We start from the raw sequence: 17,484 nt of genomic DNA, 5'->3' as shown, positions 1-17,484 counted from the left end.
CTGTTTTTAAAAATGTTGTACTCGTTCCAGGGAATGGATCCACAGCAGCTGGACTTGAGGAGGGAGGCTGCATACAACCTCTCCTTGATCTACCAGAGCAGCGGCAACCCTGATATGGCCCGGGCTACCATCCACAAATATATTGTAATTTGATGGACATTTGCCTGCCGGGGGATTGGTGCCTTTCCATTGGCAGCATCTCAAGTCCCTCCATTCATGGACTCTCTGCATTTCTTTTGGTATTGGGTTATTCCTCATCAGAGAATAAGTTCTACCAATAATCTCCATATTGAACTGCATGTTTTGTTTTTTCACATTACAACTCGTATAGGTTCTACTGCATTAAAATGTACTTTTACAAGAAATCTGACAGTTCCAAAGCATTTTCAACGACACACTATTTAAGCCCAATACATTATATAATTAATCTTTATTGTAAATGCATAGGTCAAGCCACTTCATGATGTACATATTAAAGCACTTTTAATATCATGCAGCACTCAAAAGTATTTTTATAGACCCCTGACAGTGTGTTCCACTCACCCCAGGCAATGAGGGCAAGGGTAGTTGAGACACAGCTGTGATGGACAACAGAAACTGGGGTCTTGCACAATCCTCGCTAATCCCGCTACAGCTTCATCATGTGTGCCTCCGCATGGAGTGCTGCTATCCAGCGCATCAAGCAGCGGTTCTGCTCTGCTATTGGTGCCTTCCAGGCAACGCTCTCCTTGCGCTGCACTCAGGCCACACAGCTGCAAGCCCATGAGGAACGCACCGTGATGGTTGGGTGGATAGCCAGTAATTTAAATGCTTACAAATGCCCATGTTCTTAACACCATGTGCAGCAGGCTCAGTGGTGCAAAAAAAAATATGCTAGCTTATGTGGGGAGTGATAACACTAGAAAGGGAACTGAACAGCACAGGTAGTGTCGTCTAATAATTTGACTGTCACTTGTAGTTTAAAATACCAAAGTGTACTGAAAACAAAGTGACAGCCCTTTATAAACTAGTATCATATAATATGAATGCAAGGTAAGCTGTCAGGTATAACAAAGGCACTACAGTATTGAGTACAACAGACTAATTTGCCAGTTCAGTGGCTTGCAAATGTAAAAAGTGAACACTGCTAATTGCATACTGGTTTATATAATAGCTATAGAAATACTTTATAAAATCAGACTGGATTAAGCTGGGCAAGATATCCACAGTTAATAGTTATCGTCAACACTCATCTGCCTAAAAAAATATGCAGATTCATCCATATTCTTGTGCAAAACATAGGTGTGGGAACACCAGCAGCAGGGGGAGGCACAGTGGTGCACTTTCAACTTTTGTACAGAGGGCCGAGCCATTTCCTGTGCCACCTCAAGGTTCCCCCCTTGGCTATTTAACAAGACGCCCCCGTGGCTTCTCGCCTCCCCAGATTCAAAATCATTCCCACACGCCTGTTCACACGTCACATGCTAACACCGCAGAGAACGGCGAAACGGTGGGAAGGAGGGTGGTGCCTAAATAGAATAGTGTTACATGGAGCTGATATCTAGCGCCGTGGCGTGCACCAGGGCAGGCACGACCACCGCAGTCTCGTTGAGCTGTCCCATCTCCACGGGCGAAGGGGCTCCGGGCGGCTCCCTCAGCGTCCCCCGCCAGCTTGCCACTCCACGGCTGCCGACGGGCCTCCACACCTCGCCCTTTATGGCCGCCACCAGGTAGGCGAGGCTGGCGATAGCGAGGCAGATGGCCCCCAGCACGGTAGACAGCAGCAGGCCTCCGGGCACGGCCAGGGACATGTGCAGCGCGGCCCGCGCGTAGTAGCTCCTGGACAGAGGGCCCAGGGCCGCCACGGCCGCCGTCACCAAGCGCTGGCCGTCGCGCTCCACGGTGCCGCCCGAGGCCGCCTGACCGCGCGGGTACTCGAGCAGCACGACGAGGGCCCCGGCCGCGACGGCGTAGGCAGCGAGGCCCCAGCTGCTGAAGCGGCCCGCGACCGCCACCAGCCCCCCCGCCGCCAGGATGAGGCCCGAGGCGAGCGCCTGTTCGTTGGCCCACGGCCCCCACTCGCCCATGACGAGGCCTCTCCTCCCAAGCGCCTGCAGGGAGATTGGGATAACAATATGGGACACTGGGGTGATGAGAGAATTATTAATCCACTGCTGGATTAGGGTCTCCCCACACCGTTCAGGTTGTCCGGGTTATTTTTACCATACATTAGCATTTTTGGGCGAGATGTTAACTGCCTCGCCTAGTATGAAGGAGGTCGGGGGACCGATCCCGACCCTGACCGCCTGTATATTTGAGAGTTTTCATGTTCTCCACATGGTCGCGTGGATTTTTCTCTGGGTTTTTCCCTCCACATTTATAACGTGCGTTTAGAGTACAGTATCTGGCTGCTATAAATTTCATCATGATAAGCCATATCCGTTGAGGTCGGCTTCTGAAAAAAGAGCTATATAGCTCAGTGGGCCTTGTGTAAATTGTTTTTTTAAGTTTATACTTCACGACGGGTTTCGTGATGTTTACCGCACTGCCCTCTGGTGCACAACACGCGGAACCGCGACAATCAAAGCGACATTCCTGCAGCAGTCGTTGTCATCGAGACGCGTCAAAGACACATGATGATGCATAGCGCGAAGTGTTTAAATGTCGCCCTGCAAAAACGAGTGGAAGGAATGTAGACCCCCTTCCTCTCCCACCCCAAGCGATGCACGCAATCAGGATTACAGCTCTCAACTCTCACTCTGCCCCGCGCTCAGTCTAACAAATGAACGTTCACGTTTAATCAACATCACCGCCGTCTCGTGAATATCCGAGAAAACTCTCAATCATCGCTTGCTAACCCCACAATCCCAATGACCATCTGAACATCAGCATCGCTTCCATAACCACTATCCACGACCAGCCAAATACCATCATCCTCACCGCCACTACCGTCAACACCGCCACTCCCAGCATCCCTACCACTATCAACAACCATCAACGATCACTATCGTCACTTCCACCACCATCATCATCACTACCAGGAAAAAAGACAAAGATGCCCCCCCCGCCCCGTATAGCCGGAGCAGACTGTTGGGGGCAAGTTCCGTGAGCACCTACGAAGGCCAACACGGTACGTGGTGTGTGGCCAGCCCCGCGCCCAGCCGCCTTTGTCTCCCTCGCGGCGGAGTATCCGCGTGGCACCGTGTCACCGTGTCCTCGCGTGGAGCCGACCGAGCGCGAGGCTCCGACGTCTCTCGGGGTCGCCGGCCACGCTACCGCGCCCCACAGCTACCGCCAACCCATCGGGCCTCGCGACCGACGCCGCCGCCGCCTCCTCCTGCTCACTCGTGATGATGATGATGGAGATGGAGGAGGAGGGGGGGAGATGTCCTCGCCGCTGCGGCCGCGGCTGCGGCGGCAGCAGCGGCCGCCTCAAGGACGGCGGCGGCGGCGCCGAGGAGCGGGGCCCGGGACGGTGGTGGCAGCGGCGGCCATGGGGGCGACAGGGGGGGGGGGTAGGGGGAGGTGGGGGGGGTAGGGGGAGATTGGGGGGGGGTAGGGGGAGGTGGGGGGGGTAGGGGGAGATTGGGGGGGGGTAGGTTGGGGGGGGTAGGGGGAGATTGGGGGGGGTAGGGGGAGGTGGGGGGGTAGGGGGAGATTGGGGGGGGGGGTAGGGGGAGATTGGGGGGGGTTAGGGGGAGATTGGGGGGGATAGGGGGAGATTGGGGGGGGTAGGGGGAGATGGGGGGGGTAGGGGGAGATTGGGGGGGTAGGGGGAGATTGGGGGGGGTAGGGGGAGATTGGGGGGGGTAGGGGGAGGTGGGGGGGTAGGTTGGGGGGGGGGTAGGGGGAGATTGGGGGGGGTAGGGGGAGGTGGGGGGGTAGGGGGAGATTGGGGGGGGTAGGGGGAGATTGGGGGGGGGTTAGGGGGAGATTGGGGGGGGTAGGGGGAGATTGGGGGGGTAGGGGGAGATGGGGGGGTAGGTTGGGGGGGGGGTAGAGGGAGATTGGGGGGGGTAGGGGGAGGTGGGGGGGGGTAGGGGGAGATTGGGGGGGGTAGAGGGAGATGGGGGGAGTAGAGGGAGGTGGGGGTAGATTGGGGGAGGTAGAGGGAGATTGGGGGGGTAGAGGGGGTGGGGGGGTAGGGGTAGATTGGGGGGGTAGGGGTAGATTGGGGGGGTAGGGGGAGATTGGGGGGGTAGGGGTAGATTTTGGGGGGTAGAGTGAGGTGGGGGGGTAGGGGGAGGTGGGGGGGTAGAGGGAGATGGGGGGGTAGAGGGAGGTGGGGGGGGGTAGAGTGAGGTGGGGGGTAGAGGGAGGTGGGGGGTAGAGTGAGGTGGGGGGGTAGGGGGAGGTGGGGGGGTAGAGGGAGATGGGGGGGTAGAGGGAGGTGGGGGGGGTAGAGTGAGGTGGGGGGTAGAGGGAGGTGGGGGGTAGAGTGAGGTGGGGGGGTAGGGGGAGGTGGGGGGGTAGAGGGAGATGGGGGGGTAGAGGGAGGTGGGGGGTAGAGGTAGGCACGGGGGGGGGGTAGAGGTAGACACGGGGGGGGGGGGGGTAGACACGGATGGGGCAGGGAGAGACACGAGGGGGTGGGGGGGGATGCGCTCCGTTACTCGCCGCCGATACGCGACTTGTAGTCGACTCCGAGTCGGGTATCGATTCTCGCTCGCACCGATTCCAACGACAGTAGTCGATATCGTCGGAGGCGATATCGTTTGGGGTTTGATCCATATCGGTGTCTGTGTCGCAACGCGGGCCACGAGCGAGGCGTTCGATGACTCGCGATGGCGCATTGGAGCGATCGATCAATCGGTGATCGCGTTCCCGATCCCACGCGGAGGCAACGCGCGCACGTTGGGAGAGATTCCCTGCGAATTCTCCAGGACACAGCAGAAGTAACATGATCATCATCAGCAACGTGAGAGTGTGTGAACGCATAGGGGGCACGAAGAGTAACGGTCCGAGTTGTGGAGCAACGTGAACGAGAATAATAAACGACCGCGTTTGTTTTGATTTAAAGCTTTCGTGACTGCGGGGATTCATATTCTTGGTTCTTTCGGTTAAGTCACGTAGAAGGGTGACAATGAAATAATAATAAAATATAAAACAATAAAATTCTCACGACGTTTCGACTGCAACACAAGCAGTCATCATCAGGTGTGAAAACCACAACAAGAACATTTTCTTGTTGTGGTTTTCACACCTGTTGTGGTTTTCACACCTGATGATGAATGCTTGTGTTGCAGTCGAAACGTTGTGAGAATTTAATTTTATATTATTTTATTGTTTCCCTTCTACGTGACTTTACCGAAAGAACCAAGAATACGATCGCAGTGTTGTTTATTTATTTATTTGATCGGGATCGAGATTGCTGGAGGCGGATCGAACGAACGGCGACTGAAGCTTTGCCACGTTGCGGCTGCGTAGGGGAGGTGGTTTCCATCGCCGCTGCGCTCACAGAGTTTATAGATACTGGGGAAAAGTGTACGAATAAGTAATATTTAAAACAAAAACACTTTTAAAAAAAAAAGACACGCTTTAATGAAATGTACCGTACTAGTAATGGGCAGAACTCCACGACCCCATGAAGTGGGCCCGAAGCTTGCCACAACGTAAGGGGACTGTGGTGATTTACAGCCCAACGTCAGTTGAGCGTGGGCAATTAGACCCAAGCCGAAACATAACATATACAAAAGATTGTTTAGAAATATTTATTTTGTATTTTTATCATAGAATATAGTATTGTCAACAGTATGACATAAGTATACCAAGTTTGAAGTCGATACCACATTGGGAAGTGGGTTAAAATTGAGTTACAAGATTTGAGGATACAACAACAGACAGAGTGAGTTAAAAGCGTGTAAAAATAAAACAATGAAAACTAAAAATAGGTTTTAGCCTTTCTGGCAATAAAACAGGAGGCGTTAAGATGTTCAGACACCAAATAGATGCATTTTACAAGCCTTGGCAAGTCAGCATTAGCCACGCACACACTACTTGTGGTGAACATGCAAACAAAGCGTGCTCTGATAACACTGTAACAAACAAAAAAAATGTTCCTGGGTAGTAAGCGTTATTTTCTAATTGCTTATGCCTCAAAAGTACAGAAAATAGATAATTATTCCCCACAAACTTTGCTTTTGTGACCAGGACAGTGATATTTTAAAATGTACGTATTTTCAATGAGAAAACTGGCGAGTTTGTGTCTTTCGTTCACGTAAAGTCATGGTCACAAAAGCAAAGTTTGTGAGGAATAATAGCCAATTTTATATACTTTTTAGGCATAAGAAATTTTAAAAATTAACACTTGGCACCCAGGAACAAAAATTGTGTTACATAGTGTAATAATATATCGTATATATGCATTGTCTTCGAGACTCATTGGCCTACATCAGAGAGATGTGTAAAGATGTTTAGACACCAAATATTTATAGGTAAGAGTACCGAACGTACTTTTTTTCTTACCACGAATTAAGGGACCCCCCCTGTTTTAGCAAATTTCCCGAGTGCGTGGACGCAGCAACAATGGAACAAAGACAAAAAGCCCTCAATATTGCAGAGAACCAGTTACAAGGTCCTCAAGGAATGTTGCACAATAACGTAACGCCTCTTGTGAGCAGCGATTTAACAATGGTTTAATTAATTATTATGTTTCTTTTACCATGTTTCCCCAGTAAAGGCTCAGCGAGTCCCAATAACTCTTGTCAGGAGGGTCCTGTCAAGTTGCATGGCAGTACGGGTTGATGTGTAATCCCAGGAAGCCAATAGCTCAGTGGGCTTTACCTGGTAAAAGAAAACAGTTTAGTGTTTTGTCTATATTTTTTTACTGATTTGCTTACATTTCATAATCTTTGCACTCATATAGTGTTTTTTGTTGTTGTAACGTTCTGACCAGTCCCTACTGGGCATGTTAAAAAAAGAGCTTTATAGCTCATCGGATTCCTTCAGTATAAATACATATTCAGTTTCTGAATTGACACCGGTGGAACCATCAACCGCATCGGAACATCAACAGCCGATGAGCACATCTCCTGCGTACATGAGAAATTACAGACACAAGCCACTGGAGCGCGACTCTGGCCATGCAACCCAAACTACAGACCACGCACTAAACCTAGAGGCACAAAGACGTACACATTGACTACATTGAAATACATAGAGACAAATAAAGAGACCCATAGAGACACATTAAAGACAATTCACGGCCATGCAACCCAAATTACAGACCACGCAGTAAACCTATAGAGGCACAAAGACGTACATATTGACTACATGGAGATACATAGAGACAAATAAAGACAGAGACCCATATAGACACATTAAAGACAATTCACGGCCATGCAACCCAAATTACAGACCACGCAGTAAACCTATAGAGGCACGCACAAAGACGTACATATTGGCTACATGGAGAAACAAGAGACAAAGACACAGAGACCCATATAGACACATTAAAGACAATTCACGGCCATGCAACCCAAACTAAGGACCTGACAGTAAACCCAGAGACACATAGATACATAGAGATACATAGAAACCCATAGACAAAGACAAACCAGGGTTGTTGCGATTGTGTGGAGAGCGGTGGTATAGCGGTTGACACGCTGCGCTACAAACCCGAATATCCGAGTTCGATTCTCGCTCACGGCCAACAACAGTGACGATTATCTGAACTGATCCTGGGCCTTCCCTAGGTCGACTCAGCCTCAAATGAGTACCTGGTGCGGTGTGCAAACATCGCAACTGGGGAGACAAAGGCGGTCGAGCGTGATGCTGGCCACCCACCCCCTCGTGTGCTATTCTGGACTTCATATGTGCTCGCTCACAGCATTTGCCCCAACCGGTCTGGTTAAGGCTACACGGGGGGTCTTTGTTTTGTATGCATGGCTGTATGTATTATTGTCGGTCAGGCTTGTGTGTGCGTGTCTTTGTGTGTTGGTTATGTTTATCTCTCCTTCCATCTCGGTGTGCATGCCTGTAGAAGTCGGGCGAGAAGTCCCTATACCCACGCCTCACCCTGTTCTACTTAAACACAGAGGTAAAGGGATATGGAGACTTCCCGTCCGTCCTGTATGTTTAGCATGGGTACCAGTCTGTGAACATGTTCGTTAGTGTGTATCTCTAATATCTGTATATCTCCGGTTGCTCCATAACCTGTCTCCATGTCTGTATGCGTGCGTCTCAATTGCCTGACTACCCCAGCCTTCACCAACTGCGCCCCTCCCCCCACTCGTTCACCCTTCACTCACCTTTTGCACGGACACCTCACCTGGACGGGCTTGTCCCTGGGAGTGGGGGGGGTTTCTGAGCGTCGGACAGCAAAAGTTGACTTCGTGTTCTGCCGCCACTGATGGACGGGACCCGTGGGTCATTATCTAGCGATGGTATTCATCTGTCGCGGGCTGCGGCCCCGTCTCGCCTCCTGGCTCCCCGTCTCGCCTCCTGGCACCTCTTCAAAGTTGCTGCATTCCTCGCATTCCCCGTGTAACTAGGCCATGCCGTGCCTTGAGAACATTGTTACCCACGGGCAAGATGCAATAGCTGTGTGGGGTTATACCCTTCACCAACCCGCACGGACCAGCGCGGTGAAGTATGGTCGAGGAACCATCGGCAATGGCATTAATCCAACTTTGTCATGTTCTCGTATGTTTAAATACGAGTGCGATACTCAACCTAATTCCAGGTGAATATTTCTCAAATTACATTTGACTATAAAAGTTGTTTCGGAGTAGTTTTTTCCGAGACAACTTACATTACAGAAAGTTTGTTTCATTTAATACGTTACTGATTTATGTTCGTCTGTTCGTGCTGTATTTTCGATTTCTTCTGTAATGCAATTGTTTTTGCTTTGATTTCTATTTTGTTATTTCACTGATTTCTTTTTGATTCATTGTTGTACTTAGTTCCTTGTTATTGCTTTTGTCATTTTAATGAACCTGGTCACTGTTGCAAATTAGACTTTCTCTGTCTCTTGAGTTCTCACCTGGCTAAACACAATAAACCAGATAAAGGCTTATAGATGAGTATTTGTACAACAGTGCAGTCCATTCACACGTGTATCAGCAGGGGCTCTGATAGTGTGCACATACTACAGAAGTTGTGTGTGTTATCGATAAATGTTGTATTGTATGTATGTTGAAGTTCTTTTGCACCGTACTTAGCCAAACGTGCAAATCGGAGGTGCATGTTGTGGGTTTACTCTCCAACACACCGGTATGCTGAGCGTGTTTCCTTTACGTGACAAACCTTACTAATTGGCTGTGTCGGATGGTGGTGGGTAAAGACACAATTATATTTACGCAATCTAACTAAAACAACTGTATTTTGGATATTGGTCGCAAAAGTCTACGTGTTAAACCTTTAATAATGGAACTCTCCAGCGCTCAACTCAGCCGGAGCAGTCTCGAAATCTAATCCGAGACTCATTTTAACACGCCACATCCATATCGCCTTATTTTTTCTGAATCCAGTTTATATTGTGACAGTACAATAATATAGGATTGTTATTAATCAGCGTACTCTGTACTCTATTGGTTAGTGCATTACGCTAATAATCCATAGTCTCAAGCCAGCCTAGCACGAGTGGGATATCAAACCTTGGAACTCTCTGACCTCAGTCCATTATACAAGAAACTGAGTCTCACAACCAGAGCGTATTACTGTCACTGATGTCTGTGCTGTATTTCACTTCTGTTGCGCACTGAAATAAAGCTTGGTTTGTCAATTATTTATTTGTATACAATGAGGTAAATCCTGTAGGCGGGGGATTTTGGGATTGAGTCAGATGGCGTTTTGTGTATTTGGCTATCACATGTACAATCTAAAGCACTACCAGGAAACGTCGCATCTTGAGCTCATTGTTTGAGTTCATTCTTCACCCTTGCTCGCCTTCTATGCAGAATATAAAGATGTTTTTTTTATTCAATAATCCCACCATATTGCATGTACAATAGAGGGGTGTTAATTCTACATTCAGTGCTACAAAGCCAATATTGGACTCAAATATATATGGGAAAATTCGAAAACCAACATTTACGGATTCACTCATAGGGCAGATCAGAATTGGCCTAAAGTTCCATCACCTATGTCTCGTGATAAACATTTACAAATACACGATCGCCATAATCGCTGAACCTCGTAATTCGCCTCCGGTGGAGTGGACGCTAAATCCGGATATCCAGAAGAAAACGAGCAAAGCCCGCTGCCGGTTCATCGTCAGCCATGATCGATCCACTGTTAAGTGAAGGCCTCCCCACGTCATCATGATCTCTCGGTTCTGCGATGGCGCAATCCATCTCGCGCCCACACAACGAGCTCCTTCTCATCGCCTCATCTCCGAGGCGGTCGTTTCTCTCGGACGCGTTGCCCTCCTTTGGCTGCCATTTCGTTACCAGCCTGGTCCATTTGCTAGCATCACGTGGACCGGTTGCGATATACTACATACTGCGGGAAGCTGCACGGAAAGTGATTGCCACGCATCCATGATGAATGACGCTGGGCAACCTATCAAACTTATTAAGATTTTGCTGCATAATACACGTTTTTGGGTTAGACCGCGTTATTTATAAATGTGTCGTAACCCTCCACCACCCGACACGGCCAATCAGCAAAAAATGTCACGTTGATAAAAGACAAATGGTTCACTACTTTAGCCCACCGGTGTGTTGAAGAGTGAATCCACAACATTACAGTTTTTGAGTACGACGTTTCGCTGATTGGCCGTGTCGGGTAGTGGAGGGTTACGACACATTTATAAATAACGCGATCTAACCCAAAAACCTTTATTTTGAATATTGGTCGCGAAAGCCTACGCGTTAGATTTTGCTTATTTAGATAATTTTGCTGCTATAAATGTACACGTGGCATGCCACTTTGTTGACCTATCATTTGTGTCCAGGTCGCTTTTGAAAAAGAAGTGAATAGCACAGTAGTTTATTTTTATGTATATTTTTAAAGTGATTTGTTTACCTTTCCTATGTTACACTCCTATTGTGTTTTTGTTGTGTTGTAACGTTCTGACCCGTCCCGACTGGACATCTGTGAAAAAGAGCTTCACAGCTCATCGTATTCCTCCAGTATAAATATTCAGATTCTGAAACCTGCTCAGCTGTACCAGCTGAACAGCTGTGCAAAACTACCAGCTGAGCCAGCTATGCCAGTTTTTGCTCAGCAACGGCTATGCCAGCTGAACCCCCCCACCGCTGTTGGTGTGTACGCCGCAACACGTTCACGCCGCAACACGTTCCCGCCGCAACACACGTGCCCGCCGCAACACACGTGCCCCACTCAACACACGTGCCCGCCGCAACACACGTGCCCCACTCAACACACGTGCCCCACTCAACACACGTGCCCGCCGCAACACACGTGTCCCACTCAACACACGTTTCCGCCGCAACACACGTTTCCGCCGCAACACACGTGCCCGCCGCATCACACGTGTCTCCTGCATAGGCTCTGTACTCTGGGGAGGGGTTGGGGGGGTCGCCTCGTGTAGCCTGGAGATGGGGGCCGGGGTGAGGGCCCTCCTCCCCCGCCCGCCCCCCCACCTTGCACGGCCAGCCAATCGCACAGCGACGAATCATCCTTGCTGCGCCGGGGACTCCGCCCCTCAGGCGCCAAGCCCCGCCCTCCGGGCACCTAAGCCCCGCCCCGTGGCGTAGCCCCATGGCCACGTGGAGTGACGCCGCTGCCGTCACTGCAGTCAACGGAACCCCCTCCCCCATCTCTTAGCTCGAGTGGTTTCTGGCCAGAACACCCAAACCCCGCTGAGTTAATGCATTGTTGCATAACCCTTGCTGATGACTCCCACATAGTCCAATATAGACGCTCGCTATAAAATACACACGTGAAATACACACTATGTAACACACACACACACGTTCATAAAACACACACACACACTTAAAAACACTCAACCGTCACACACACTCGGCTGTAACACTCGACTGGAGTGTGTGACACACGCACAGACGACGACGAAGGGCGGCCCAGTCAATTAATAGTGCGCATGGTTAATTATTTTAGAAAACTAAAATTCCCGGGCTGCATGTGCAATGGACCAACATCGACCGTTCCTCAGCCAATGTTGAATGCGGTTCATAAAGCAAGCACGTATCTTGGTCGTCGTCATCACATTTAATCTAATTGTCCATAAAAGCCGCAGTCAGTCGACAGTCGAGTCTCCTGCATTGGGATGTTCGGCGCTTTGCTTCGCGTGGGGGCAATGCAGAGCACCCGGAGTAAACCCCACCACGTGCACGAGGAGTTAACGCTCGACAACCCGTAGAGACTCGCAGGGACACGAATCCGTAGAGATTCGTGGGAGCTTCACGAATCTCTACGTGATCCACCAACCCTTGCCTCTAAAAGCGCCGTGTCACAGGTGTGCACCACCACGCCTGGACTCACGAGGACTACACAGCCAGGTCCGCTAACAGGTGAGACGGCGGCTCGCGCCGCGTGGAAGTTTACGGGTGCGAGTTTGTTTAAAATGTTGTACAAAGGGGAGCGGTGGTGCAGCGGTTAGCGCACCACGCTACGAACCCGGCCAGCCGAGTTCGTTTTTCGCTCGCAGCCAACATAGGCGACGAACAAATCAACTTGTTCTGGGTTTACCCTAGGTCGACTCAGCCTTAAATGCGTACCTAAGTGTGATGTGTTAAACACTCGGGCGGTGGTTGGAGAGGGGGGAGGTCTTTGTGTGTGGGCGTGTCCAGGTGTGTGGGACGTGCACTCGTGTCCACGTGTACAGGTGTGTGGGGCGTGCACTCGTGTCCACGTGTACAGGTGTGTGGGCGTGCACTCGTGTCCACGTGTACAGGTGTGTGGGCGTGCACTCGTGTCCACGTGTACAGGTGTGTGGGGCGTGCACTCGTGTCCACGTGTACAGGTGTGTGGGCGTGCACTCGTGTCCACGTGTACAGGTGTGTGGGCGTGCACAGGTGACCGCCCGGCAGCTACAGGTGTGAAGAAGTTGGGAGACCGCCGGCTTCCTCGTTGCGTCCGACCTGTCGTCTCGTCCTGCGAGCAGGTGAGCGCTTGCGACGAGGCCGGGCTTGCTTGCTCTCACGGCCGCCTGGGTTAGCCGAGAGGCTGCAGGAGAGGGAGGTAGACGGGGGGGGAGTGCAAGCAGGCAGAGAGAGAGAGAGCGACCTTCAGCCACAGGCGAGATTTGCGAGTAAGACCACACAGTAGCTGGTGAAGCTCAAAGCAGTTTGAGCGAAACGTCGCCCCAGTTTGATGTTGAATTCGGTCATGCGAAGTTTTAAGAAGCCAGAACGTGGTCGACACAGTATCATTTGTAAACGTGACAACCTTGGGCGGTTAGTGGCAAGCATTCCCGCCCCCACAACTAATAATAGACCATTACAGTTACTTGATCAGATGTGCAGTAGTGCGAGGGCGCAGTGGCCGGTGTCTGTGAGCCGGCTTGGGATTTTTTTTCCCTTCCATCTTTGCGTCGAAGTGGTGGGCGAGAGAGCCGCTCGTGGTGTCCGCCCCTCCCGGCGTGAAATCGCCAACCGCGCTTCCTCTTGTAGCTCGACGTGAGGTCACCTTCGACGTGAGGTCACCCTTCGACGTGAGGTCACCCTTCGACGTGAGGTCACCTTCGGCGTGAGGTCACCTTCGACGTGAGGTCACCCTTCGACGTGAGGTCACCCTTCGACGTGAGGTCACCTTTAACGTGAGATCAGCTTCCTCGTCAGGTGCGCGATTTCGACAAACGCCACCGGGTATCTCGACCCAGCATTGGCCTCGACCGCAACGTTGAAGTGAATGCTGCGACCCACGCTCGTTTTCGGGTTTTTTAAAATGTAGTATTCACCCCGACTGCCTAAGCCGGTGTACGTTTGATGAGATTGCGTGTGAAAAATGTTTCTGCACTACCACCTCGACTGTAACTCGCCTAAATCTCATCACTCTCCTTTGCAAATATCCACCTTTGTATTTTTCTACGTACGGTATTTATAATTGTGATTGCTATTTAGATTTTTTTTTACTTTGACTTATTCGTATTGTGCTGTATTAATATATTGTTACGTTTTACCTACACGTGTTGAATTAAAATGTATATATAAAAAAACATTGTGTTAGTAAATCGTTTTTCAGGCGACCCAAGGAATCTTTACAAACGAAGCAACTGTTTCACTTGTGCGCTACAACCCCGGTGCTGTGCGTTTATAAAATCTCCTGCTTAAATCAAATCGCGCATACTTAGCAACATTAAATTCGTTTGAAACGGTGATCGAGGCCATTATTTCCCTCTGCTGCTGGGTGCGTGAGCACGCTGCTGGTGCCGTGTTGTCCATCGCAGCTGCCACCATGAAGCTGTGTGTTACAACCCTGGTGATGTGCCTGACGGCGGTGCTGACGGTCGCCACCGCGTCCACGACCAAGAGGAAGCCGCAGACCCTCTCTAGAGGTGTGCCACCGGCGTCCAGACACGGCCATCTCGACCTTCTGGGAGGGTGCAGCAAAGGATCTCCAATTTTGATTTCAAAAAACGTGTCGAATCCGCACGAGCGGCGATCCGTTGGTTGAAGCACTTATTCCGGGGCCGCATTGGCCAGAATGCAGATACCCGGTGGGCCGGTATGTGTGGGGAAATTGAAAATGTGATCGGAGTAAAAAAAAATGTTTTATCGAATTTAATGTGAACGCTTCATTGCTTATTCAAGCTCTCAGTTGGCATTGAGTCCCCATATTCGGCAGCCCCAAAGATTCGCCTTCACCGGCCCATTTGTTTTTTTGACCAGCCCAAAAGACCAATTTGGACCGGAGTGTTTGCAAATGCCTGGGCCGATTTTAGTCCCAGTTCGTCACTGAGCACCTCCGATTTGCACGGTTGGCTACGTACGGTGCGAGAAAAGTTCAATATACATACGAAGCGGATTGAGGGAACATCGTCAAACCAGTCTGCACGTCGTCCGTTCCCCTGCTCTCCTCGCAACATTGATCTGAATTCCCTCCCATCGTTGGTGTGTTTTTTTTTCCCCCCAGAGTTCTTATAACCTTGCTCTATTCAAGAAATGTACTAACTGTTATCTATTATAACTTAAATAGTTTTCTTTAGGTTGCCGACTGCTTGGTGTTTTGTACCTTTGGGCTTATTGTGCTCAGCAACTTTGGGGGAAAAAAAGACCAGAAAGTTCCATCCTCAATCACTTTGCTGCTATCGAGCGAATTGTATTGCTTCCACTGGCCACCCTTTTCTGACTCCTCTGATCTTCCCTCCTTGCTTCTGTCACGGTCTCCTGGCAGGGTGGGGCGATGAGATCGAGTGGGTGCAGACCTACGAGGAGGGGCTCTTCAAGAGCCAGAATTCGTAAGTACATTTCAAACTTTCGTTTTATCTGCAAATGTTATCAATTGTATCCTGCTAAGGGTTGTTCACTGCAAATGCCAATCACTTCCTTGATTTGAACATTTCTATCGGCGTTGGGCACTTAAGGGGAGCCTCGTGGCTACTAGACATGTGAAACAAAGCTTTATAGCTCATCTGATTCCTCCAGTATAAGTAAATATTCTGATAAATGAACGGTGGGCAGTTATTTCATGGCCACTTTGTGTGTGGTGCCCTTAGGGAGGCCTTTTTTGCGTCCCATTTTGCTCTCAGCTTTGGCTGTGGTGTAAAGTGACCCTGCCCTCTCCCCTCCCCCAACAGCAACAAGCCACTGATGGTGATTCATCACCTGGACTCTTGCGAATACTGCCAGTGTAAGTCTTTACTGCCACACATACCGGCCCATCATGGCACAATGTACAACTCGTGTGTGCCCGGTTAATTCACAAACATCCGTCCGTTGATGTTTCTTTCTACCCAGCCCTGAAAAAAGCATTTGCCTCGTCACAAGGGGTGCAGAAGATGGCAGACGAAGATTTCATCATGCTCAATCTCATGGTAAAGGGTCCTTTTTTTGCGTCCATATTTCATGGTGGTGGGGGGGGGGGGAAGTGTGCGGGAGAACAAGAGAACTATCTCGTGCGTCTCCGGAGGACTGTGCATGCCACATTGCAATTTTACTCAATTGAAATAACGCACACATGCTGCTAAAGCGATTACAGCATTGTCTCCTGCTTGTTTGCTTTACGAAGCTGCGAGCGTCTTGCCGCGGCGAGCGTCTTCTGTTGTGCCACGACTAATGCGCAAGGGTGTCCCACGTGCGCGCGCGCCAACAGCACGAGACGACAGATAAGAACCTGAGCCCGGACGGGGCCTACGTGCCGCGCATAATGTTTGTGGGTGAGTGATTCCCAGCACGGTCTGCTGAGCCCCACACACACACACACCCTGTGGCATGAGCACAAAGAGGAGCAGCCAGGGAAAACCCTCACGGAGAGCTTCGTCAACTGTCTAAATATGTCAGCTTTGTTGCTGCCGTCTGTAGAGTCTTGTAGCAGACGGTGGTGGTGACGTTCATGTACTGTGGGCAGATCCATCCCTGACGGTGCGAGCCGACATCACGGGACCCTACCACAACCGACTGTACACCTACGAGCCCAAAGACATCGATCTCCGTGAGTACCACCACAGCCCTGTTTTGCCAAGTTGCACAGAAACCCTTCAGTACATTTTCCTCCATGTAATGCATGCCCTTGCCCCTATGGCCAAACCGCCCAGAATGTGCCTGATCACCTCGGATGAAGGGAGATAAGCTGGGTTTGTTCCTCCGGTGTACTTGGCTGGGTGAGCACCACCCATAAACAGGGTTGTAAGGGGCTGTGAGACTTCAAGGTGGGCAGGAGAGGGCACACTCGGTGAAATACGTCGTTACTGCACATCTATCCTCCCACGTCCATAATCCCCGCACTTCACCGACCTGCACTGATCCGATGCAAAGTATTGAAACATAACCCGCACAAACTCCATGGCATGGAGGGAGAGGGCCCCTCTCATCCAGTTGTGGATCGATAAAATGAGCTGGTATAATGTAAAAAACCGTGTGTGCCCAACCTTCAACTATGTATGGCCGGTCTTAAAACTGCCCATGTCCGCTTTCTCCTCCAGTGATGGAAAACATGAAAAAAGCCAAGCAGCTGCTCAAGAACGAGCTGTAGAGCAGGGGGCCCTCTTCCCATCAGGCCCACGTCGTGGCACGGTGCAGTGCCTCCGTGCGTCTGTGCGCCGCCTCTGGCCTGCAGTATCCCTTACGTGGACTCGGAAGGGTTACAAACGACACACACAAAATAACAAGCACACGCCGATAAATGTCTGTTGCCTTGTATGTTATTTTTCATTCTTCTCATCGATTGACAAGCATGTTTTGTTTTTCCCCTTTCGCAATTGTGCTTTCTAAGTGTTGGATTTTGTGTTACAGGTTTCTTGCCTCTGTAATTTTTTTTTCACCGAAATGATCCCACGCGACATTTTTATGTTAACACGCATCCTGTGAAGTACACGTTTGCAGTAATGTAATGGAAACTTACTGAAAGCAACAGCGTGGATATTTCTAGGTGCGTGCAAGTGTCTGGTTGTTAAAATAAAAGTAAAAACCCGTGTGA

The 17,484-nt window shown here is 50.3% G+C and overlaps 3 protein-coding genes across 8 annotated transcripts in view; 2 read left to right on the top strand and 1 right to left on the bottom strand.

The window, feature by feature from the left end:
* Nucleotides 1–492, top strand: part of GTF3C3 (general transcription factor IIIC subunit 3) — a 12,172-nt gene extending 11,680 nt beyond the window's left edge. The window contains exon 18 of the mRNA XM_032965349.2: nucleotides 31–492. Within this exon, the coding sequence (XP_032821240.1) occupies nucleotides 31–153 (123 nt within the window). The 3' untranslated portion in view covers nucleotides 154–492. The remainder of the gene's footprint in view (nucleotides 1–30) is intronic.
* Nucleotides 412–8,572, bottom strand: LOC116948574 (cytochrome b-245 light chain). 4 transcript variants are annotated; one of them, XM_076071620.1, is made up of 3 exons: nucleotides 8,249–8,572; nucleotides 3,325–3,410; nucleotides 412–2,090 (listed from the first exon to the last, which is right to left on the bottom strand). In XM_076071620.1, exons 1-3 carry the CDS (start codon nucleotides 8,349–8,351, stop codon nucleotides 1,524–1,526), a joined length of 756 nt encoding a protein of 251 aa, XP_075927735.1. In that variant the 5' UTR covers nucleotides 8,352–8,572; the 3' UTR covers nucleotides 412–1,523. The 4 variants fall into 4 exon arrangements, with proteins under 4 accessions (XP_075927735.1, XP_032821253.1, XP_032821254.1 ...); XM_032965362.2 differs by having other exon boundaries at nucleotides 8,229–8,326; XM_032965363.2 differs by lacking the exons at nucleotides 3,325–3,410; nucleotides 8,249–8,572 and adding an exon at nucleotides 3,093–3,303.
* Nucleotides 2,679–17,484, top strand: LOC116948575 (anterior gradient protein 3-like). 3 transcript variants are annotated; one of them, XM_032965365.2, is made up of 9 exons: nucleotides 2,679–3,109; nucleotides 12,906–13,012; nucleotides 14,297–14,404; nucleotides 15,244–15,307; nucleotides 15,647–15,699; nucleotides 15,807–15,883; nucleotides 16,162–16,225; nucleotides 16,417–16,500; nucleotides 16,991–17,484. In XM_032965365.2, exons 3-9 carry the CDS (start codon nucleotides 14,305–14,307, stop codon nucleotides 17,038–17,040), a joined length of 492 nt encoding a protein of 163 aa, XP_032821256.1. In that variant the 5' UTR covers nucleotides 2,679–3,109; nucleotides 12,906–13,012; nucleotides 14,297–14,304; the 3' UTR covers nucleotides 17,041–17,484. The 3 variants fall into 3 exon arrangements, with proteins under 3 accessions (XP_032821256.1, XP_032821255.1, XP_032821258.1); XM_032965364.2 differs by lacking the exon at nucleotides 2,679–3,109 and adding an exon at nucleotides 11,687–12,419; XM_032965367.2 differs by lacking the exons at nucleotides 2,679–3,109; nucleotides 12,906–13,012 and adding an exon at nucleotides 13,093–13,688.

Source organism: Petromyzon marinus, chromosome 34 (genome assembly GCF_048934315.1).
Source record: "Petromyzon marinus isolate PM22_M1 ecotype Great Lakes invasive population chromosome 34, UKy_Petmar_22M1.pri1.0, whole genome shotgun sequence".
Lineage (NCBI taxonomy): Eukaryota > Metazoa > Chordata > Hyperoartia > Petromyzontiformes > Petromyzontidae > Petromyzon > Petromyzon marinus.
Note: the sequence above shows the minus strand (reverse complement) of the source record. Positions and strands in the feature narration are given on the sequence as shown.